The sequence below is a fragment of the Pan troglodytes genome, chromosome 1 (assembly GCF_028858775.2).
Source record: "Pan troglodytes isolate AG18354 chromosome 1, NHGRI_mPanTro3-v2.0_pri, whole genome shotgun sequence".
NCBI lineage: Eukaryota > Metazoa > Chordata > Mammalia > Primates > Hominidae > Pan > Pan troglodytes.
Genome location: NC_072398.2, coordinates 224519527 through 224542442, shown reverse-complemented (window position 1 = coordinate 224542442; position 22916 = coordinate 224519527). Strand labels below are relative to the sequence as shown.

Below are 22916 nucleotides of genomic sequence, written 5' to 3'. Positions count from 1 at the left end.
CTGGAGACCACTTGGCAGGGCTCCAAGAAATAGGTCTCAGCGGTACACTTTGATGAAAGAGAGGGAATTTCACTTTATTTATATATTATTTATGCCCAGTACTTTTAGGAAGTATTTGAGATAGCAACAGCACTGATACATTGAAATAGGCTAAAAGAACAAGAGCCAGTGGGTGGGAGATAACTGAGCAAGAATATACATGTACACTGAGCAGGGCTCCTGCTGATGACAGGACCGCAGATCCCAGCAGCCTGGCACACCCAGCTCAGAGAAAGCCTGTTCTTTGCTGGGGCCCGCAGGGAGCCAGGTATCAGGACAGATTTCTGAGACACGAAAGGTGCAGGTCTCCAGCTCCCGCTTGGCTGGGCCTGTGCAGGGTGAGGAGCTGGGCTGCCTTCCCCAAAGCGGTTTGGCAGGTGCTGGGACACAGCAGGGGCCCATGTGGGCCTGGCTGAAAGTCCTCAGAGGGTGGGAAAACAGGCAGGTGAGAGTGGCCAGGTTCCTGGACGTGACCCTAAGCAGCAGGCGCTAGAGCTGATGAGAACAGCCCATGTGGAGCGCGCAGCAAGGCCCAGATGGGAGCAGCCCATGTGGAGAGTGGAGCGAGGCCCAGCAGAGTTCCGCGCCGCCCTCCCATTCCTCCTGCCTCCCATTCTTCCTCCCTCCCTTCCATTTCCCCTCACCCGCCCCCTGCGCCGCCGTGCCCCTCACCCGCCCCCTGCGCCAACGTGCCCCTCACCCGCCCCCTGCGCCAACGTGCCCCTCACCCGCCCCCTGCGCCAACGTGCCCCTCACCCGCCCCCTGCGCCGCCGTGCCCCTCACCCGCCCCCTGCGCCAACGTGCCCCTCACCCGCCCCCTGCGCCAACGTGCCCCTCACCCACCCCCTGCGCCAACGTGCCCCTCACCCGCCCCCTGCGCCGCCGTGCCCCTCACCCGCCCCCTGCGCCGCCGTGCCCCTCACCCGCCCCCTGCGCCGCCGTGCCCCTCACCCGCCCCCTGCGCCAACGTGCCCCTCACCCGCCCCCTGCGCCAACGTGCCCCTCACCCACCCCCTGCGCCAACGTGCCCCTCACCCGCCCCCTGCGCCAACGTGCCCCTCACCCGTCCCCTGCGCCAACATGCCCCTCACCCACCCCTGGCCTTCTCTGACTTGAGATTCATGACTTGGATCAACTCTTTCTCTAAATCTAAATTTACCTTATTATCAATTTTTAGCTATTATTCCATTTTATGCCCACTAATTTATTAATCTTGGAACCCCCAAAAACAATAAAGCTGAAGCTCCAGATATTTTATTTATATCTTTAAACATGATTTTTATGACTTTTTATCTAAAAATTCATTGAATTTTTATTGCCCTCCTCACTCATGTCGTCGTTAGGCCGGCGGCCGCTTTATTTAGATGTTTCCCCTGCAGATACTTGGGGGCCCCAACAGGAAGGAGCTCAGGTGAGGGGAGGTTGGTGGGGGCAGAGGCACGGGTGCCAGCCTCCTAGGGGACTACTAGGTTAGGTCCCCTGCCCCTCAGTGTCCCCGGGCCAGGCTGCGTCCCATGCCCCTCAATGTCCCCAGGCCAGGCTGTGTCCCATGCCCCTCAGTGACCCTGGGCCAGGCTGCGTCCCATGCCCCTCAGTGACCCCGGGCCAGGCTGCACACCTCCCTGGTTCCTTTCTGGAGCACACACTGTTCTCCGCGACTCTTACCTCTGCTCCCATTTTGCCTTCCAGCTTGCAAAAGGGCCTATGCTGCAAAAGCAATCTAGAACATTCCTCAGAGAGGCTGGGGGAGCCTCCAGCTTGAGGACCCAGTGTCGCTCTCTCCATGACCCCCCTGCAGAGTTTCTCACTGGTCCTCATCCAGACCGAGGGGCCCTCCTTCCTGTTCCCCATTCAACGGCACACCTGTCCTCCCTCCTGAGCAGAGCTCTGGGGTCTCCAGGGTCCCCACCTGGCAGGTCTTCTTGGTGCTCTCTGCCTGCCCAAGGATCCCCCTTCCTCGGAGCTCCGGCCGACCCAGATACCCAGGGGAGGAGTCTGTCCTGTCCCCAACGGCCAGAGGCCCGCAGGCACTTTCTGCCTCATGATGGGGTGGGGCGCCCACGTGTCCTGCGCCTGCCTGGCGCTGCCTGGTTCTTCTGGCTGTTTCCCTCACCAGCTTCCTGTCTGGGGGTGGGGACTAGGGGGTGGCGGGTGGCCAGCTTTTTGACGTTTGCTGCCGTTCCTGGTTTCTATCTGCTCTTCAATCGCCTCCATCTCAAAGGAACCAACCTTCATGGCCAGACTGGGCCACCTGGTCCCCTGTGTCCCTCCAGGGTGTGCACCAGGGCTTCTGATGAGGGAGACGGGGTTAACTCCTGCAGGCTTTGCCGGCCAGGGGACTGGAGTTCAGATTCTAGCTTTATCGTGCCCCTGTGACCTCTGCCAAGGAAGGAATTGATGCCTCTGAGCTGCAGTTCCCACATCTGCAGAGAGGGATTCATACTACTCTTCCTTCCAGGAGGGTGGTGAGGTCCCTGGAAGGGCTACCCTTCCTCATCCTCCTGTGTCCACTATGGCAGAAAGAGTGATTTAACATTGTGGAAGGACAGGACCAGCCAGAATGCCAAGCCAAGGGACGGCTACTCTCCCAGGGAGCCCTGGAGAATGAATTTTGGGGAGCCTTCCCACCCCTGCCCAGAGGAGTCCCCCAAGAAAGTGCAGTGTTAAGGGGCTGTTTTCAGGAGAGCCTCTGGTCCCACTTGGGGAGCCTGGGCCTGAGCTGTGGCCGGCACCTGACTTCATAACCTGAAGGCATCAGGGTTTGGGGATCCAGGCCGGCCCTCTTGCTGTCTGGCCTCAGTCCCCTGGCGTGGCAGGGCCGCAAGCTGCTTTGGGAGACACCATTGCAGATTGTCTTAGGAAAGAGGCTGGGCTAGAGCCCTAGTCAATGACGATCTAATATTCCAAATCTCTGCTGTGACCCAACCCTGGAGGCTGAATCAGACTGCAATCCATTTAGCTCAAACTCGTTTTAAAGCAATTCACTATTTAACAAGTTCTGAGGCACCATGCTTTTGCAGGCAATATGTGAATTGAATTATTTGGTCTAATCTTAGATTAATACAAACCAAATCCTTCAGCGAGGACAGTCTTGGGAGCAGCTCCAGGACTTCATCTCATTGTCTTTGATGAAGGCGGGTCCCAAAGAAGACCTGACTCTCAGCCAATGGCACGGGTGTCTGAGCGAGGACCAGGGGGTGGCCTGCTGGGGAGGAAGGAGCAAGGGCTTTGCGGTCAGATGACGCTTGTTTGAATCCTTCTGCCTATTCCTAGCCGTGTGACCTTAGACAAACTGCTGAGCCTGTCTAGGCTCTGGTCTTCCCCACAGATGCCTCTGTGCAAGACACTTGTGCAACTAGAGAACTAGGGTAAGAGGAATCCATGTCACCCTCTCCTTGCCCCACGCAGGATCTTGCCAAGGCCTCCCAGGATCTGTGTCTGCGTTCAGGGTACCCTGGGGAGCAATAGGGCTGCTTGGTCCTCCTCCTGTGCCTTGCTGTACCTGCTGCTGGTTAGGGAGCTCTGGAAAGTGCTGGAAGGTTTTCACTCCCACCTGCTCTTTGAGGAGCACCTACTTCTTCCTGACGTCTAGGCTTTGACAGGAAAGGAACCACATTTTTACTGTGAGCCCCACAGCCCTGCCCTTGGACATCAGCGTAGCACACTCAGGCCCTGCTTCTGCTGACAGATCTGCCCTCCAGGCTGCAGACCCCTGCTCAGGTGCCGCCCTACCCCACTGACAGTCCTGGGCTTGCAGTCCAGGTAAGTCAAAGTCCCTCCCTGGTGCTGTCACCCCAAATCTGGAAGAGAGAGACTTTCCTGCCTCTTGGGTCACAGCCGGAAGAAGGGGACTCTGGCTACATGCCACATGAAGTCAGCCCGACTGTAGTGGGAGAGAAACAGCGCAGGGAAGGCATACAGAGAGGAGAAATGGAGACATGGGATGGTGAGCGGGTCAGAGCCAAAGTTCTAGTCCTGAGCCTGCACTTGAGCCATCAGTTCTCAGAGCAATCCTGAGTCCTTCCTGGAAATCTGCTTCAATACACAGAGTCTGGACCAGTGGAGAAGGGCAGCGCCATAAAATCACAGGGCCTTTGCTTCAAAGGCAAGGCCATCTGCCAGCCGCTCACTGTGGGTCCCTTGGGGGAGATTCTGCAGAACTGTGTGTGGAGTCATGCACTCGGCCCCTGCAGCTTCATCCCGCATGCGGGACGCAGATGAGAGAGCCGGGGAGGGGCCTGCCGTCCTCGCCTGTGGAGGCCCCCCTGCTTTGCATCCCTTTTGTCCACCTGGCCGGGCCTTTTCCACGTGTTGTCCACCTGGCCAATTCCCTCTCACCTTTTTTGGCTCAGCACAAATGTCACTTCCTCTTAGGTGACTTTGCTGACCTTGAATGAAAAGGGGACACTTCATCCTCCAGGCTGCTCCTGCCCCCTCGGTACTCTGCCCTTAGTAACAGGGCTCTTTGATTTGGTCTCGTGTGTTTGCCCGGCATGTACACGCTCTCTATCTCTCTCCTCTACCAGACTGGGGGAGGCTGGAGGACAAGAGCTCAAGGCAGGCACAGAGCAGACAGCAGTGAAAAGTTACTCACATGGGATCTGGTCCCACACGTTCCTTGGATGCCCAAGCTACGGCCCGGCTGGTCCAGGACGCCCCGTTCTGGAGGCTGTGACTGCCCCCCCAACCCCAGCCTGCCCCCAGTTCTGCCTCTCACCTGCTCCTGTCCCCTCATTGCTTGAGGATAGCATTAAACCCTCATCTTCTAGGTGGATTTTCCCTTCCCTTCTATGAGCTCTTTTCTTCCATCAGCTTTATACCCTGGACACATTTTAAAAACTGTTCATCTTTGTCATGGGTGCATCAGATACAAGCAAGAGCGATAAACCAAGCACCAAAAAAATCTATGTTCTCTCTGATTGCCTTTGTGTAGACAGCCACTTCCCCAGTGGCAGAGAGATGGGCCCAGTGGAGTCTCTGGGTCCAGCCACAGGGGCTGTGGGGGTGTGGAGGCCACCACAGCCAGCCTAACGTGGTGCTCTCTGACCCCTACCAGTGGCCTGGCTGCTAGGACTGGGGCAGGGCTGTTTGCAGAGGAGGTAGCAGAGGGACCCTCATAAAAGAGGATTATAGATGGAGATTTGCTGGTAAACACCCTTGTCTGCCGCCCCCGCGGGTATTATCCTTGCATTAGAGAAGGTTTTAGGGAAGAGAGGGGAGGGGAGCTCAGGAATGAGCTTTGCCATCACAGGCACAGAAGGCTCTGGGGAATCTTCCCTGGTTGATTCAGGCCTGCCCAGGTAGAACAACAGGTGCCAACCTTCAAGCATGCGGACTCCCCAAGTCCTCATCCCTTGAAGCCCTGACTCCCCCAGATCGTGGCCCCTGGGGTCCCAAGCTCCCAGTGTCTTTGCCAAACATCTCTGAACTGGACCCTAACCCAGGTTCTCTAGCGTGGGAGCATCGGTAGAACTTTCTGCCATCGCTGTGCTGTCCAGTGTGGTAGCACTCGGCCACATGTGGCTGTTGAGCACTTGAAATGTGGCTTCTGCAACTGAGGAACTGAAGCTTTGATTGGATTTAATTTTACTTCATTTAGATTTGAATTCGAACAGCCGCAGTGACTAGTGGCTGCCAAGTTAGATAGCCCAGCTTTAAAGACACCTGTTGAGCAATGCCAAGGATGTCTTTTCCAGTGATCCATGAAATTAGATGCTGGCCTCACATTTTCCCAGAATGGGAGGTCAACAGCAAGCCCCTGGCTTCTGGGGGTTCCCTGCCTCCTTGTGGGAGGTGGATCCAAGAAAACAGCATAAAAGGGGCTTCCCTAGAAAAGGTCTTCATGGCAGGCCAACTAGAAGTTCTAGGGTCATGTTGCTCCTCCAGGGGAAAAGGGCCATGCATGCTCATACTCAGGACCAGAAAACAAACATCCCAAATGAAGTACAATTGGAAAGACATTTTCCAGTTTCCTTTGTGTCTGTATCATATGCAGTCCATGATCTCTCATACGCCTGGGCCACGCTCCCCTTCCCTACCCTGCCTAAGGGCGCACAGGAAATCACACATATTGAGCACCTGCTATGCGAATGTCACTAGCAGTGATTTAAAATTGGGAATTTTTTGAAGGACGATATAATCCACACTTGTCCCAACCTGACAGGTCAGAGGTCAGCAAGCAACGCTCCATAGGCCAAATCCGGCCCGCTACCTATTTTTATTTTATTTTTGAGACAGAGTTTCGCTCTTGTTGCCCAGGCTGGAGTGCAATGGCGTGGTCTCGGCTCACCACAACCTCCGCCTCCCGGGTTCAAGCAATTCTCCTGCCTCAGCCTCCCAAGGAGCTGGTATTTTTATTTTTTATTTTTTGAGATGGAGTCTCACTCTGTTGCCCAGGCTGGAGTGCAGTGGCGTAATCTTGCCTTACTGCAACCTCCACCTCCCAGGTTCAAGCAATTCTTCTGCCTCAGCCTCCTGCGTAGCTGAGACTACAGGTGCATGCCATCACGCCGGCTAATTTTTGTATTTTTAGTAGAGATGGGGTTTCGCCATGTTGGCCAGGCTGGTCTGGAACTCCTGACCTCAGGTGATTGGCCTCCCAAAGTGCTGGGATTACAGGCAGGAACCACCACACCCGGCCTAACTACCTATTTTTGAACAGCCGTGAGGTAAGAATAGCTTTTACATTTTTTTTTAATTGTTGAAAAATAGCCAAAAGAAGAATACTCATGACACTTGAAAATCATCTGAATTCAGATTTCTGTGTCCGTGGTAGTTTGATTGGGATGCATCCCCACCCCATTCCTCCTGCCGCTCCTCCCCTGCCCTGGCAGGGACCTAGTAACCCCCGAGGCCACCCGGCTCTCAAAGCTGGACACATCTGCTCTCTGACTCTTAGCAGGAAGTCTGCCAGCCCACAGGATGGGTGAGGTGAGGCTGCGGAGGTGAAGAGTGAAATGACCCGAGGCAGAGTCCACATCCTCCCTCCACCCGTGTGCCCACTGTCTCGCTCTGATGAGTGTTCCCAGGGTCTGCTCCTAGGCCACTGGGTCGGGGGCTCCTGGAGGGGGACCTGAGCTGGACTCCAGCTGAGCGGGGTCTTTGCAGGCAGCACAGGGAGGTTGTCCTGGTAAATGGCACTGTGTGCGGCAGAGCCTATAGGTGGGCACATAAGGCCTCCTGGGGCCGGGGGTTCACGTGAGCAGGGACACAGGGAGGGCTGCCCTGTGGCCTGCTGTGACCTTCAGGCCCCATCTGCTCCCCGGGGCTCCATGCCCTAAGCATGCTCTGCTCAGGACGCCTTGGGTAAGTTGCTGAATCCTCTGCGGCTTCCCCCAGGCAGGGCATGGGAGGTGGAAGGAAAGGGATGGAGGGTGTGTGTGTGTCAGACACAGAGACAGGGTCAGGCAAGGGAAACAGAGACAGGGAGAGACAGAGAGACAGAGAAAGATGGAGAGAGATAGCAGGAGAGACAGAGACAGATACAGAAACGGAGAGAGAAATAAAGACAGACGGGGAGAGACAGATGGGGGAAATGGGAGAGAGACAGAGAGAGGACAAGACAGCTGCAGAGATGGAGAGAGAGAGAAAGAAAGAGACTGAGAAAGAGATTGAGAGACAGGGAGAGACAGAGAGAGAAAGAGGATGAGACAGATACAGAGATAGAGAAAGATAGAGACGGAAGAAGAGAGACCAAGGGACAGAGACACAGAGAGGCAAGGAGAGAGAGACAGATACAGAGATAGGAAGAGAGAAACAGATGGTGGGAGTAGGTGGGGGCGGAAATCTGCTGCGTCAGATGAGGCCGTAGAGAGCTGGCTGGGAAGGGAGGTGCCCACAACATACCAACCTATAAGTGATGTGCTTCCTTCTTGGGCCACTAAGCCATCACTGCCCAGCCTTCAGGAGCCCTCTTTGGTGTGGGACCCCCACCGCATTTGAGGGGGCTCTGCGGCCATGCTCCCTTCAGAAACGCCACTTTCTTTTTTGAGGCATTTACTTTGAGCTGAAGGGAGCTCTTGTTTGCTGTTGGTTTCCCCTGTAATTTCATCTTTACTTTTTTATAAAAATAAATAAATAAATAAGCCCTATAGTGTCATAAAAGCAATTTTGAATATTTACAAAAAAAATTTTTCCTTGCTCAACTGCCATGTTAAGGGGAAGCTGCCAGGCCTTAATTCCCCAATACAACTGATTCAAAGGTTGCTTTCATCTGAAAGGTGATGTCCTCCCAGGTTTCCTATAAATACCTAGTTGCTTCCTTTCTCTCTCTTTTTGTGTATACACAAAAATAAGGGAACCCACGGCATGTACTTCCTCACACTCCCACACGCGTGTGCACCTCACACGCGGATTTATCCATGAGCCCCGGAATGTGGCTCCCTGCAGTGAAAAGCTCAACTGGGGAAACTCCAGAGGACCCTGAGAGCCTGATCAAAAAGCGCCAGGAGTTTGTACAACACAAATCACTACAGACAAACTTGATTGCTTTTTTGATTAGTGGGTAAAGGGAATGGATTCGCCACACGGCCTCATGGAATATTGTGCAATTAATCCCCAATTGGCTTGGTAATGACCTTGTCATATGGCCTGGAATCTGGTGAAAAGACTGCAGAGTGAGGGCGGTGGTAGCAGCTAGAGCCTGGGGTCAGGGCTGGGCTGTAGGGTGGTTTGAGCCAAGGGGTGAATGGAAGGGGAGAGGGAATCTCCTGTCCTTCACTGGCTGCTTTTCCTGCTGCTGTGCTTCCCTCGGCAAACCCTGCTCATCCTTAAAGCTTTTGCAGCCTCCTCTGATGTCCCCTTCCGGTGACAGTCACTGATGAGGGTGCACACTCACGGGGGGTCCAAGGAGCGTCCCGAGGGTTCCATTGCTGCATAAGCTCTCAGCTGACACAGCCACCCGAGAGAAAGGATTAGAATCGTACCCATGGTGCAGCCTGGCAGGACAAGGACTCTCGGAGCCCAAGTCACACATCTCCCACCCCAGGCAGGCTCCACCTCTCGGCGAGGCCCTCACAGCCACCCCGGCTCATCAGCAGGGGATTGCTTTGAGCTGCTTTCCCCACTTGGACAGCAAAGCGCGACTCCACACAAGTCTGCTTTCCTTGAAACTGAAGCTCAACCCTTTAAGCCCTAAATGTAGAGCCGTTTTTCAAGGTTGTTTTCTAGTGTGTATTAGAAGTCCTTAGCGTTCAGGGTGCCACGGGCAAAACTTAAACATTGACCGTCTCTGGAGTCCTTTCCTGGGACCTGTGTCCTGGAGCTGCCAGTGGGGAGAACTGGGATATCTTTATTCAAAAAGCCTAAGGCCCTGTGCCCTCAGGAGCCCCCATTCTGAGAAGGCAGATGGGTAAATTAACCAAATAACCAACCATCGGGGTAGCCCAGTGTGCTGAGCCAGGCAACATAGAAGGGGTCCCATTCCCCGTGGGCTTCCTGAGTCCCTGGGGCTCTTTGTGTAGCTTTTTTCTTTCCTCCTCTGGTACTGTTTGATGTGATCCTTGCCTATCGGGGATCTGCCTTCAGCCGCACTTCCCATCCCTCCCACCATCCGGGGACCACGCTTCTCATCCAAGGAGACCAGGGGCATGGGATTGCCACAGTGGTTAGAGGAGTATCTAAAAATGGAGTAACCGGGTTCTGGAGTGAGGGCCCGAGGGTTCCTCTGATTCAAATGAGTGAGCCTTGATGTAGAAATGGCAGCGTTTCTTTCATCTTAACTTCATTTTGCTTATCGGATGGTTCTGGGGCAGTTGTGGGTAGGCCAGAGAGGTGTTAGGAGGCTTCAGGGGAAAGCGGGCCTGGGCCTTCCTCTTCTTTTGTAGGTTCACAGAGGAAACACAGTTGGTGTTTGGGAAATTCTCACCTCTGAGTGTGGGGTTCAGAGATGCTGAAGCCCAGTCCAGGCAGACAGGCAGGCAATCGAGGGAGAAGTGATGGTGAAAACCAACCACGGTCTTTTCAAGTCCAAGAGAAAGTAGTGGACAGAGAATAAGACAGGTGAAGAGGGCAAGTCATTGCAAAGTCTAGAGAGGAACAGAGTGGGGAAACAGCAGATGGAAACCTCTTATTTCAAAGGGACGAGAGAAACGCCCCTCAGCCGTTGATATCTCCCTCCATTTGGCTCATCACATGAGTCAAAGTAATGAACCTGCCTGTGAGAACATGCAAATTCCAAAGGAAAGGAGATGGTGAATGTCACAGGTGGGTTGCTTGTTCATTGCAACCAAACGCTTAGACAAAAATGTCTAGACATGCGTCTCCTTCGGCAAGGAGTAAGTTATCAAACCACCAAAACAATGAAAACAAAACACCGTGTCTGGAAAACCAGAAAAGTCAAGAAAGAATATTGCTTTCTTAATAATAAATACATTTCATGGGCAAGAATTGCAAGGAAATCGTTTAAATTAATTTCCGCTTTGTATGTTTGGTTTATACAGGGCTTAAGTCCCAGCTGACAGTGATCTGTAAAAGTTCTAACATATTGAAATCTGATTTTCTTGCAGCCAGAATCCCATAGTCCAAAATGATTTCTCTGTCAACTCTGCTAATCAGACAGGCAGGGCTCCGATGGACTCCTAGTTCAACCAAATTGCACCCGCTCTTTTGGGGGTGTAAATAATAGCTGATGAAAACTTTAAAGCAGAGCTGGTGGCATTTCTCTCTGGAGAGCTGGTTCAAGGGTATGGGGACAACAGTGAGATTAAAATGAGCAAGGAGAGGTGGGGGAGGCCTTTTCCCACCTGGCGGATGTCCTGTGTGGCTCTGAGGAACTTTCCTCCCCTCTATGCCCCACCCCTTCTGGAGCGGATGCAGTGGGAAGCCAGGGGAACTCTGAAGCTGATGGAAGGGAGATCATTCCAGTCTGGAATCAGAGGCACCAAACAAAAAGCTTTGCCCCTGGCTTTGGTGGGGGCCCCCATCACTGGGTGCCGTGAGACTTCCCTCTCCAAATTGATGACCTGCTCAAGGCTGGGCCCCTCCCTCCCACTCAGACCCTCCAACTGGATTGCAAGAGGGACCTGATCAATGGTTCTCCTTAGGCCCCTTTCTCCATCTCACCAGCAAGCCTGGCCCACGGTCCCCAGCTCTACACACGCAGGCAGCACCAGAGAATCAGAGCAGGGCGGCCTTCCTCACCAACATGCCAGCCCCAATGACCCCACCCACCGGTCAACTCTGCTCACCTGGGTCTAGGTGATGGGCCCCTGAGAGCCATCCCGACCCACAGTCCACCCTTCCTGACCTTGACTTTCCACCCACCTTCTCCAACCTGGCTCTGGCTGTTTACCAAAACCAAATCCATCTGCAAAAGATGCAGGATTACTTAACAAATATATGAATAAACAGTAGGCAAAGTCAACAAGCAGGGATGCACAAGAGGCCCCACAAGCTCTAGAAGCCCATCCTGGGAAGTGCCGCCCCACCCTGTCCCCCCTGGTTGGGCTCGTACCGGCCAGGGCCCCCTGGCCAGGAAAGGTCTGTAGCATGTATGTTTCATGTGTTTAATGAATTCTGTAACCATCAGCCATTCCCTGTACCCCAAAGGGTCTTAACCTAGGCTCTAGGAATGAACTACAGAGTAACTCCAAGCCCCTAAAATTATAGGAAAATGCATACGTAGGTACATTTCCCTGGTCCTTGGCTGTCCTGGGTTCTCGACGCCTCTATGGCTCCCGGAGGGTAAGGCCCCAGCTGCCCATTGAGTCTGCCGGCTGGTGTGTCCCCACGGGGCTTCGTAGGTGCTGTCCCAGAGCCTTAGTCTTGGAGCTGGAGCCAGACGCAGAGGTGCCCTCGGTCTCCCTGGGCCGCTGCCAGGCAGCTGTGGCCCCTTCTTGCTCCTTGTCTGTTGCGCCGTCTTCCTTCCTTCCTTCCTTCCCTCTTTCCAACTGAATTCTCGTTTTTCCTCTCTCCCTAGTGCTTGTACGGCTGCTATGTCCATTCCTCCATCATCCCCACCTTCCACCGGAGGTGCTACTGGCTCCTTCAGGTAGGTGGCTGGGACTGGATTCTTCTTCTGTCTCCAGTGCTCGGGAAGGGTCTGTGGAGGGCACTGAGGGCGCGGGGCTCCGCATGCGACACGGCTTCGGTCTGAGAGCCCTGGTGAGCTTGCCTAGGGAGACTTCGGCTGTTGCGGCACTGAGGCCAGCTCAGTGGCTGGGCTGGTGTTGTCATGTGTCAGGAAGGGGAGAAGGCCTGGTGGCATGGGTAGCTGTCACCCACTGATGGGAAATAAACCTAGGTGCTTCCAGCTTCCAAGGCGCCTCAGTTTTCTTTTGATGAGGACAAGAAAGAAGGCCGAGTATCCTGCCCTGAAATGCCTGTTGGCTGAAAGCTGTACATTCATTTTCTCTCATGGGTTAGTTACAAGGCACGTGTGGAAAACAGGCTCCCGGAGGTTGCCAGGCACAGCTGGATTGATTGGGATAGCTGTGGGGAAAGGAGGAAGGAGCTCTGTAATCGATTTGTGATGTCTGCTGTGGCAGGGATGGAACAGGTTGTGGCTGGGCATGCTAGCCATTCCTGTGGGAGAGTGGCCTGGTGCCCAGATCTCTGTCCATGGTGTTTGTGCACAGTGTTGCTGAACCAGGGGTGGGTAGGTGCAGGAGGCCCACCTGGCCTCTTGCCCTCTGGGGATCGTCTGCCAGCTGTCTTGCCTGCCATGTGGGCGGGAAGGTCTGAGGGATCCATGCAGTCGGACTAGACATAGGTCCTTCTCAAAATGCATCCTCTGATTTGCAGCTGTTCTTGGTAGAACCCATTCCCCGTGGCCTGCCTCTGTCACCCGAAGTTCTTACTGTTGCCTCTACCCAGGAGTTGCTGCCTGAGGCCTTTCCCACCATGGTTCTACTTTCTGTTGTTCAAGGCAGCAAACCCCTGGACCTTGATGGTTTAGGGATCTCTCTGACCTGGCGGGGGTATAGTTGGAGGGGCCTGGCAGCTTGGGAAGCAAGTCCCCCAATGCTATGACACAAGCTCAGGGAGAAAAGAGTCACACATGCCACGGAGTGCAGAGAGGCTGATGGCCCCAGGAGAGCTGGTCTGGAAGGTGCCCACAGGGCCGGAGCCATGTCGATGTGGAGGCCGAGCTCAGCCTAGACAGGGCTCTCTATCCATCGGCTCTGCCCAGCCCCAGCCTCCAAACCCTTTCCATTCTCCCTCAGTTCCCAGAAATAGCCGTCTGTGGTTCAGCAAGTTCAGTAGCAAATGATGCCCGAGACCATCCGGGGACGTGCTGATTTGCAGAGGCTGCTTCCCAATACCTCACCCTGTCATCAGTTTCCCTGGCTCTGCTTCCCCTGGAGGCTGACGTGCTAGCACCTGCTTTTCTAATTGCTCAGACCTGTGTGCTTGAGGAGGGGAGTTGTCACATGGTCATGGGATGAGGCTTTTGGGGTCTTGTTACTAGGAATTGGTCCCAAGGTGTTCCACCCCTTGGCAGAGGGTTTTCCCCTCTACCCGATGAAGGGTGGGGTTCCACCCGAGGCCAGAGTTCTGGCGGCTGAGTCAGAGTCAGAGCATGTCCTTGAGTCCCCAGGGACAAACTCTGGCTTCCCAAGAAACACCATTTATCCAAAGCAGCCTGCAGCCCTGTACACTCCTTCCTGGGCCTCCAGCCCCATGGGTCTGGTTTCTGCCCTTTTCCTTTTCAGTTTCATGCCCCCTGGTCAGAACACCTCTTTGGCCATTGCCCTCCTGTCGGGGCAGCACCTGGAAGCTGGCATCCTGCCAGCAGCCCAGCCACCCGCTCCTCCAGGCTGGTCTGCTCCTCCAGGCCTTTTCTCCTGCACCCACGCCTCCGCCTGCCTCCCCTCATTCCATCATTCCCTTGTGGCTTTTTAATTCCACTAAATTTACTTTCCTGGAATCAGACACCATTGGGCAGCCACGAGGTCTGAGCTGATGACTTCCCAAGCTGCATTCTGCTCATTCCGGGTCCCTCCTAGATTCAGCTGCTCCTGTTCCTCAACTCGGGCCAAGCGAGGAGAGGGGTCCTGCTCTCTGCCCCAGCCCTCCCTCACTGGCGCTCCTGTTTTCCAGCCTCCGTATGCTGGAGGCATACCTGGACTGATTCATGTGTGTCTGGTTCGTTACCTCCCAGCTGGCGGGGAAGTCGGAGTCTCCCCAAAGGCCAGGATGGCAGGACCAGGCTTCTTCATGGCCGAGCTGGGGCCTCTTCATCTTCTCTGCCCAAGCCTGGGGGAGCCATCCCTCCCCATCCCTCTCCTCTGTGTCCTCCAGCATCAGACTTGTTTCTGTGATCAGATCACAAAGAGGGAGCGCACACAGATGTGGGGGGTTCCTGCTCCCCCAGGTCTGTGCAGGGCAACAGCAGGTTAAGGAGCTAAGGCCAAAGCAATTAGCACAATGCACGTCCTGCTCGGAGCCCAGAGCCAATGTGGCAGCCGGTGCCGCTCAGGGCAATTTGTTCTGGTGCTAATTACAACACCAGGATAATGATGCTGTGGCCAGGTTTAATTTCTCTGATGTTAAATAGGAAAGAAGCCATGAGTTACTGGCTCAGATGGAAATTGGCTCAAGTGTGTCTCTGACACCAATTACCAAGAAAAAGGATTAGGTGGGGTCCAAGGTGTCAGGGCAGTGCCCATGTTGGGAGCTGAGGAAGGAGGCTGCTCAGATGCCAGCCCCGAGCCAGCCTGGTCCTCTGAATGCAGGAGGCACTAGGAAAGGGAGTGATGGGCTGGCCATGCTCTCTCAGCCCCCTGCAGGGGGTGAGCCTTCTAGAAAGGTAAGGGCATTGGAGGAAGGAGGGAGGAAGGAAAGGAAGAAGTGCTTCTGGAAAAAGGAGACTTTCTCCAGGGAATAGCACCCACTGCCCCACCTTTGTAGCCTCAGTTCAGTGGCCGCCTCCTGCCGGCCCACTGTGAACTCGCTCCTGCCCTCTGAGATGCTCCAGCTGATGTCACCCAAGGCCACTTAGCACTTAGTGGGCATGTCTGCCTATGTTGGCCTCGATTTTCCTCTCCAACTAGTCAGCTCCCAAGGGAGAGACATGAATTCCTGTCTCCCCTGAGTGCCCAGCCCAGAGCCACAGCCACCACAGGGCAGGAGCCAGCATTTGGGAGAGCCATGTTCTGCTGTGGTGACGTGTCCAACCCGGGGCGGGAATGAGCAGGCCTCGCAGACTCGGGGCCTGGAGCTCAGGATTGGTGCCAAGATTTACAGAGAAGGGCCTGAGTTGACGTGGCACGTAAGCTTCTGAGTCATCGGGCTTTCAGGGGAGGGTGCTACCTCTCTGTCTGTCTGTCTTTCAGGCTCTCTGTCTCTCTCTGCATCTCTCTCTGTCATGTTCTCCCTCCCCATCTCTCCATTGCTGACAAATATTCTATTAGGCTATGAGCGAGGAGACGGGCAGGGAGCCTCTCACAGGCAGGGCACTAGAGCCCATGTGGCCCATAGGCTCATAAAGCCATTGGCATGACCAGTAACCACCATGTGAGGTCACCAGGACAGCTGGGGAGGGACCAGATGACCTGAGCTCAGCCCACTCCAGCTGGGCAGGGCCAGAGCCATGACCTGGAGGAGGCCACCTCTTCCCCTCTGCTGGTGGCACGCATCCTCAGCATTGCTGGGGGCTCTGTGTCACAGCTGACAGGGCCTTCAGGCTCCCCTGAGCCTACCCAGTGCATTTTCTAGAAGGATTTCTGAGACCCAGCGAGAGCAGGGCCAGGCCCAGGTCACCCAGTGGGTCAGGGGAGGAGCGGGCAGTGCTCCGTTCTCCCGATGCCTTGGCCTCTGCCCCTACCGCCTGATGTGGGTGTCACTGCAGCCGCAGGACCCTGAGCCTCGTGAGGTGGAGGAGGCATGAAGGGGTGAGCTGGACAGAGCGGCCCCTCCTGTTTGGGATTTTCTGATGGTTTCGAGGGGTAGGCAGCAGAGGTTCAGGGCCCCCTGACCTCCTCATGTGCCCCTTTCTCCTGGTCCTCCACCTTCTGTCCTTCTCTGCATTCTCCGCCTGCCCCCTCAGGGGACCAGGCCCCCATTCCAGGCCAGACTTCCCTGCAGATTCTGTATGGCTCATTTGGAAACTATTTCTGCTTCTAATGAGTGTTTTCCTTTGTGCCCTTGTCCTCTAAAATGCTTAATGACTGCTTTCCGTGCTCGAGTGAAGCGGGGGTGTGTCCCCGCATGGCTGCCATTGCCAGGCCGGAGCTGTTTGGCTGCCAAGCCCGGCTTGCTTGGGTGGAGGCAGCGGGGGGTCCTTCCTGGCCCACGCTGGCAGCACAGACCAAGCCTGTGGGGGCAAGAGCACGGCTGCGGGGAGACGGGGACCCTGGGGCCTTAGGAGACCACAGGACAGGGTGGCAGTGCAGGTCGGGGCTCCCACATCACTGGAACAGGCAGATCTTTGAGCCTGAGTTCTAGGAGTTGAGCTCCTTGGGGGACTCTGGATTCAGAGTCTGAGGAGCTGGATTCCAGCTCTGCCTGGACCTACCTGAGCACCAGGAGCGGTGACCATGCCACTGGACGCCTCTGGTGCTGACTCCTGGCTGGGCAGGGAGCCTCCACCACGCACCGCACTTCACCTGGGAGAAAACAGCCTCCGAGAAGCTCCACAGTTGCTCAGTCAGTAGGGGGCAACCATCGCTGCCCTCCGCTGCCTCCCCTGGGGGCACCACCATCACCCCTGTTTATAGATAAGGCATTTGAGCATCAGAGAGATTGGGCACCTTGTTGCAGATCACGGAAGTGGCCAGAAAGTGGGACAGCTGCTGGGCCCTCAGCCTGGATGCTGTCTGCTTGCTGCCCCCACATGAGCCTTTGCCAGCCCTGGGTCCCCCTAGAAGTAGTGGGTGCAGGGCACAGGGGTGCCATCACCCCCTAGAGCAGGCACCGTGAGACTAAGCACCACAGGCATTGTGGCCAGAACAGAGCCCAGCCACAGCAGCCTCTGTGGCTGGTGCTGCTGAGTGGGGACTCGGGGCAGGGACAATGCCAGTTCACCATGGGGTTCACTCCAGGCGGTCCTGGTCCCAAAGGGCCCCCATGTCCAGGAGCGAAGTTGCCTTTACCTGGGACTCACCACCCCCCAGGAGAGGAAGAAGATGCCTTCTCCATGGGGCTGCCTCTGGGCAGGATCCAGGCTTCCCCACAAGGCCTGGGGCTCTGAAACCAGGTTCACAGGGGAGAGCTGAAGCCCCAGATCCCCAAATCAGTGGGCCTTCCATCCCCAGAGTGGTCAGCTGCTTGTCCACCCTCGGGCTGAGAGCAGGGTTTCCTAGGGTAGTTCCCAGAGAGGGGAGAAGGGCAAGGCTGCAGGGAGAGGCCCTGGGGGAGGTGCCCCGGTTCTACTCCTGCCCCAGGCCATCTGCCCTCCATGGGAGCCCTGCAGAGTTAGCCAGAACATGGATCTCTCCAGCCAGAGCAGGTTCCATTGGCATACTTGGCCTTTTGGCCCATAGGAGGAACAGCTGGGGCTGGGGCAGCTCCATGGCAGAGGGACCGGCAGTCCTAGAGCCCAGGCTCGGGGCTCCCCCAAGGAGGAGGAGGAGGACAAGTGGCCTCTCCAGGCTGCTACAGCATCTGGAGTTCCATACTCAGGCCCTAGAGAAGCCACTTCTGCTCCTTGTTCAGGAGACCTTGCAGCCAACAGCCTTTTCAGCCTCTGCCCCAGACACAGGCCCTGTAGGCCTCAGCCCAGGCATGCCCCCAGGGAGTCCTTCCTTCATGCTGCAGCCCTCAAGAGGGGCCGTGGGGCCCCCTCACTGCTGAAGAATCTTTTCAGAGGGACAGGCCCTGCAGGTCCCTGAGGGCAACTGAGTCCCAGGCACCCCCAGCCAACAGAGAAGAGAGTAGGCCGTGAGCCCTCCTGGCCCAGCTCCAGGGACCGTGGCACCTCATGGTGGGTCTGAGATGAGCCCAGCTCCACACTGGGGCATTAGTGTAGTTTTTCTCCACTGACGCCGGAACCTGGCTGTGGAACGCGATGGCCTCTCTGAGCCGACTGCCTCTGGCTCCCCAGGAAGGGTCCTCAGGATGTGTCTCTTCTGGGAGCACCAAAGCGTGCTGCTGTGTCAGGTCTAGGCATCCTGCAGGGTCCCTGAACACCAGCCCCTGCCTGCTGCAACCACACAGGAGGCTGCCCTTCCGGGGCTACCCCCCTGGACACTGGGTGAGTGGATGGGCACCATCAGCCCTCTGTGTGGGGTGGGGTTTAGACCCGTCAAATAGTGGGGTTAGGATCACCCAAAGAAGCAGCTATTAGCTGTGTGACACTGGGCAGTTTGTCTAATTTCTCTGAGTCTCAGTTAGCTCATCCATAAAATGGAGCCAACAGCAAAGAAGCAGCTATTAGCTGTGTGACTCTGGGCAGTCTGTCTATTTTCTCTGAGTCTCAGTTTGCTCATCCATAAAATGGAGCCAACAGCAGCATGGACTACAGAGGCTGTTGGAGGAGTGAAGTCTGCATTGATGCCGTGCATAAAATGTCACCCAGTCCCTGGCACAGGGCAAGCATCCACGAATGATAGCTTGATGCTGCCAGCACCAGGTAGACCTGTAAGCGGACATCCTGAATCCCGGAGAAAGCGTCTGTGACATCCCCACCCCATCCCTAGCATCCCACCTCCGCATTCTCTCTCCCAGAGGGGTTGAGCTAGGCTGAGCCAGCCCCTCCCAAAGCCTGAGCCAGGCAGGAGCCCCGCTGGTACAGGCAGCCTCTCTACCCTTCATACCACCCTCTTCTGCAGCCCGGACAGAGAAGGGAGCAGAGGCTACACCAGGGTGGTGCTGTCATTGCAATAAATGTCCCTTAGCCACCCAAGAGACTTGATGTCTATTTGGAGAATGAGCAGCTCTTTGGCAACCCAAGTGTCTCCCCAGAAGTGCAGCCTCTCCCCGCACCCCACTCCAGGACCATGCCCTGCAGCCCTCAGGAAGGACTGCCCTGGCGGTGAGCTGTGAGCTCGGTCATGAAAGGGACTGCAGGCCAAGTGGGACACCCTGAAGAGTATGGCCGCGCTCGCCCCTCAGCCCGTGGCCTCCTCCTGGTGGTGGGGACCTCTCCACCCGGATGAGCTGGGCTCTTCCCTGGCAGGCCATCTCTAGGAAGCACAAGCTAGCTTAACAGGATATCATTTCTTTCTTTCTTTTTCTTTCTTCTTTTTTAAAAATCTTTCTTAAAATGGAGAATATTATAGCTTCATAAAAAATACCTGAGCTTTTTGCTCAGCAACCATTTTTATGTTTCATCAGGGTGAAATAGAAGTGGCTTGGAAATAAAGCCTGACGGCACTGGCTCTGTACCTGGGCCTTCTACTGCCATCTATCGCTGGGGCAGGGCTCCACAGCTCCCACCAAATGAGGCTTGGCGTGGGGGATTAGAGCAACAGGAGGCATTGCTGTCAGGCTGACACTCTGCCCCAAAGAGGACATTTGGACCCATGTGCTTCAAGGAAAGGAAGCAAGTTGCTCCCTGAGGGGTCCTGGCCTCCACATCTGGGCTCAGCAGGGAGGGGAAGGTGTCCCAGGCCTGCCAGACCCTCTGCACACCATCCCGCAGCCCAGCCCTGGTATCTTTGGTGTTATAAGCACCCTATGTTACCTTCAGCCACCAAGAGTGGGGACGTGGCTGATGCCGAGGTGCCCCTATACACGCTCACCACTGTGCATGGCTCAGGAGACCACAGCCCTGGCCGTGCGTGACGGCCACTGAGCGATCAGGAACTTCAAGGCCTGGCTTTTGGTTCTCACAGCTACCCTGGGAAGGAAACAGGGCGGGGGTGAGTTCGTCCCAGTGTTTCATAGAAGAAGAAACTGAGGGTCAGGAAGAGAATAAGGGGCTCCAAAAGACATAGGGTAGGCAGGGCCCTGGTCCAGGCCCTTTAAAGGGACATGGTCCCTGTCCTGGGGGAGCCCACAGGCCACAGCGGCCAGGCCCAAGTTGCACACATGTGCAGTGAACAGAGATGAGAAGGAAGAGCAGCTTCCAGAGCCTGGATGTGCTGGCCTCACAGGGACCAGTCCTGATGCCAAGAAGGGCAAGAGAAAGGTTGACCGACCCTGACATAAACCCCAAGCTTCCCCTGCCCTGGCCCTTGGCGTCCCTGTGAGGCTGGGGTCTGATGGGACCTTTCTTCCACACCTTTGGCTGCCACAGCTGAGCTGACCGTGGGCACACTCCAGAGCACTTGGACCTCGGCAGGGGACACTGAGCCAGCCCGCTGTACTCCAAGGGGTAGCTGGAACTTGGCAGCAGAGACAGGAGTGGCCAGGCCCTGACATTTGGGCCCTTGGATCCTTGCATGGACAGCAGATGGAGGACCCTGTGGTGTCAAAGCCATTTCTGACCCTAGCCTAGTTGGTGGTCCCTAAAGCTGGTCAAGACGGTGGATCCAGAGAAGGAGACACAGAATGGGCGGGGCGGTCAGGGGAGGCTTCCTGGAGGAGGTGAGCCCAAAGTTGAAGGATGGAAGAAATGGGGAGGGGGTGTTTCCATGCCCTCTGACATGGGGCAAGCATGGGTCACAGTGCTAAGTGAGACTAACAAGGCCCCTTGAGGGGTCCCAGTTCCCATGAGCCAGTTCCACACACCTCACCTGGCACAGGGCTGTCTGGGAAGAGGCCGTCAGGACAGGTGTCCCAGCACCGGCGCCAGCCAGGTGATCTGGAGGGGAGCATGGGGAAGGGCCTGGAATCCTCCTGTCTCTCTGCTGGGCTCAGAAGAGAGCAGGACAGGAAGAGCCTCACCAGACCAGTGCATGCAGGTTCAACATGGCCATGCAAGCTCCCCACAGCTGACAGCGACAGCAGTGGCCATCCTCATCCTCATCCTGTCATCAGTAGCAATAACAGTCATCGAAGCCTGCGGGCAAGCACTCAGCCTGCCTGTGAGGCCAGCATTTAGTCACTGTCACCATGTGGAAAGGAGGCTGAGTCTGTGCTTCAGGTCGGGCCTCCGCAGCCCCCGCCATGCAGAGGGAAAGCTGGCTGAAGACCCCGACGCCGGCTCGCTTCACAGACCTTGCAGGAAAGACAAGACCCCAGCAGACGCTTGTGCCATTAGATAATTAGGAGAAGGGCAAGGGGGTGTGAGGGAGGCCAGGGCTCCAGCGGTGCCCCAGGTAGGAGGAAACCCTGGCAGGAGTGACCATGGTGACACTGAGAAACTCACTCAGTCCAGAAGCTGCAGGCCAGGGATAGAAACCCAGCCCTGGTCTTAGAAGCCGCCTCAGAAGCTTCATCTGGACTAGTAAACGGCAAAGCCCTCCTGCAGCTGGGGAGGGGCGGGTTTTGGAAAAGAGAGCTGAGGATGAAAGGTTGTGTCAGCCAGAGGGTTCCTAAGCTGCCTCCTGGGTCTGGCTTCATTCTAGCTGGCAGCTTCCACATCTTTCTCCATTTAATGTCCCTTGAATAACGTGATGAGGAGATAAGGTAGACACTGGGAATTTACGGTGCTATGCAAAACATTGCTCAATTCCATTAAGATTTCAGGACCCTTGCCAAGGCTGCACGGCAGAGCGGACAGTATTTCCCGCTCAGACATCTTTGCCTGATTGCAATTTACGATGCCAAGGCCACTGCTGTACCCACCTAAAGCCTCCAGAAAATATGGCAGAGCTCCCAAAACGGCCATTATCCTCTCTGGGAAAAGTCACTGGGCATTTTCTAGAAGATTCCCTCTTCCTGATTCCTTCCTTCACCCCTCCCCGCCTCTGGGGACCGGGCAACAGGAGGACATCCAGTCGGCTTTCTCAGAGGGTCCCCTTGCAGGCCCCCTTGCTCACCCTTCACCTTGCAGACTGCGGTGGCCAATGTCTGCTATGTGGCCAGAGCCCTCTGGGGAGGGGCACCCTCTGCTCCCGCCGTGTGGACGAGTGGGTACTGAGTACAGGGGAGACCTCGGGGCATCAGGAAAGTCTTCCTCCTGACCACCTATGTGGGGCCACCAGAGCCAAAGGTTTGGAATTCATCTCCACCCTTATGAGCCAAGTGACTCCGGCCAACTGAATCAACTTCTTTGAACCTTATTTCCTTTTTGGTAAAATAAAATAAAATACCTCCCTGCTGAGCTGAATGGGAAGATGAATTGAGCTAAGACACACAGAGGTCTTTTGGACTCGGCAGCCCCCTGGGAAGTGGTGGCTGTTGTCACCCCACCAGGACCCTTTCCAGCAGCTTTTACTCTAGGGGATTGGACGGGTGGAATAGCAGTGGTCGGGGAAGGGGGTCCCCTGAGAAGGTCCTATCCAACCCACTTTGCAAATGGCAAAATGCTAGGCTTGTGAGATGCAACTGTGTGATTAGGAACAAAACTCACTTGTTCCGCAGCCTCAGGCGGGAATCTGGTGTCTGGCTGAGTGAGATGGAAGCTCCGCCTTCTGGCATTTGTCTCCTGCATGCCACCCTCCCCGAGCCCCTCTGCTCCACACCATCCCCTGTGACTGCCACCAGGACCTCTCCTGGCCTGGCCTGCCAACGCTCCTCTGTCCCTCAGCCCTTAGGGACTGGGCTGCCCAGGCTCGACTGGGAGAGAGGAAGGATGAAGCTTCCGGAGCCGCAGTTCCTTAGAGATGGAAATTATTAATTAGTCTTATTATCCAGAACTTGTCAGTCTCTTAATCCTTCCGTCGGCAGAGGGGTTTATGCCTCCACAGCGTGTGCTGTCAGCTTGGCTAAACAATCGCTTTTCATATACAGCCAGAACAATGGGCAATACAGTTTGGTTACTATCTTTATTTATCAAGCCAAACAATTCCTGCCCCCTTTAAGAACATCCTTCAAAGATGTGGAGAATGCAGAAGCTGCTTAATTTCCCTTCTAGATGGCTTATAATATGGGGCTTTTGTTTAATTATCCTTTTCATGTAATCTTCAGCTGACATTGTGTCCTTAATATTCTAATCTCCTTTGGAGCA

The 22916-nt window shown here is 55.6% G+C and overlaps 1 protein-coding gene across 18 annotated transcripts in view; it reads left to right on the top strand.

Annotated features, from left to right (window-relative positions):
• The window catches only part of CAMTA1 (calmodulin binding transcription activator 1), a 981226-nt gene that overhangs the window by 667219 nt on the left and 291091 nt on the right, over window positions 1-22916 (top strand). For 16 of the 18 annotated variants that reach the window (XM_024356107.2, XM_024356106.2, XM_016953313.3 and 13 more), the window contains one exon: window positions 11958-12029. The exons of the other annotated variants lie outside the window; for them this stretch is intronic. In XM_024356107.2, coding sequence (XP_024211875.2) covers window positions 11958-12029 — 72 coding nt within the window. The remainder of the gene's footprint in view (window positions 1-11957; window positions 12030-22916) is intronic. 18 annotated transcript variants of the gene reach the window in all.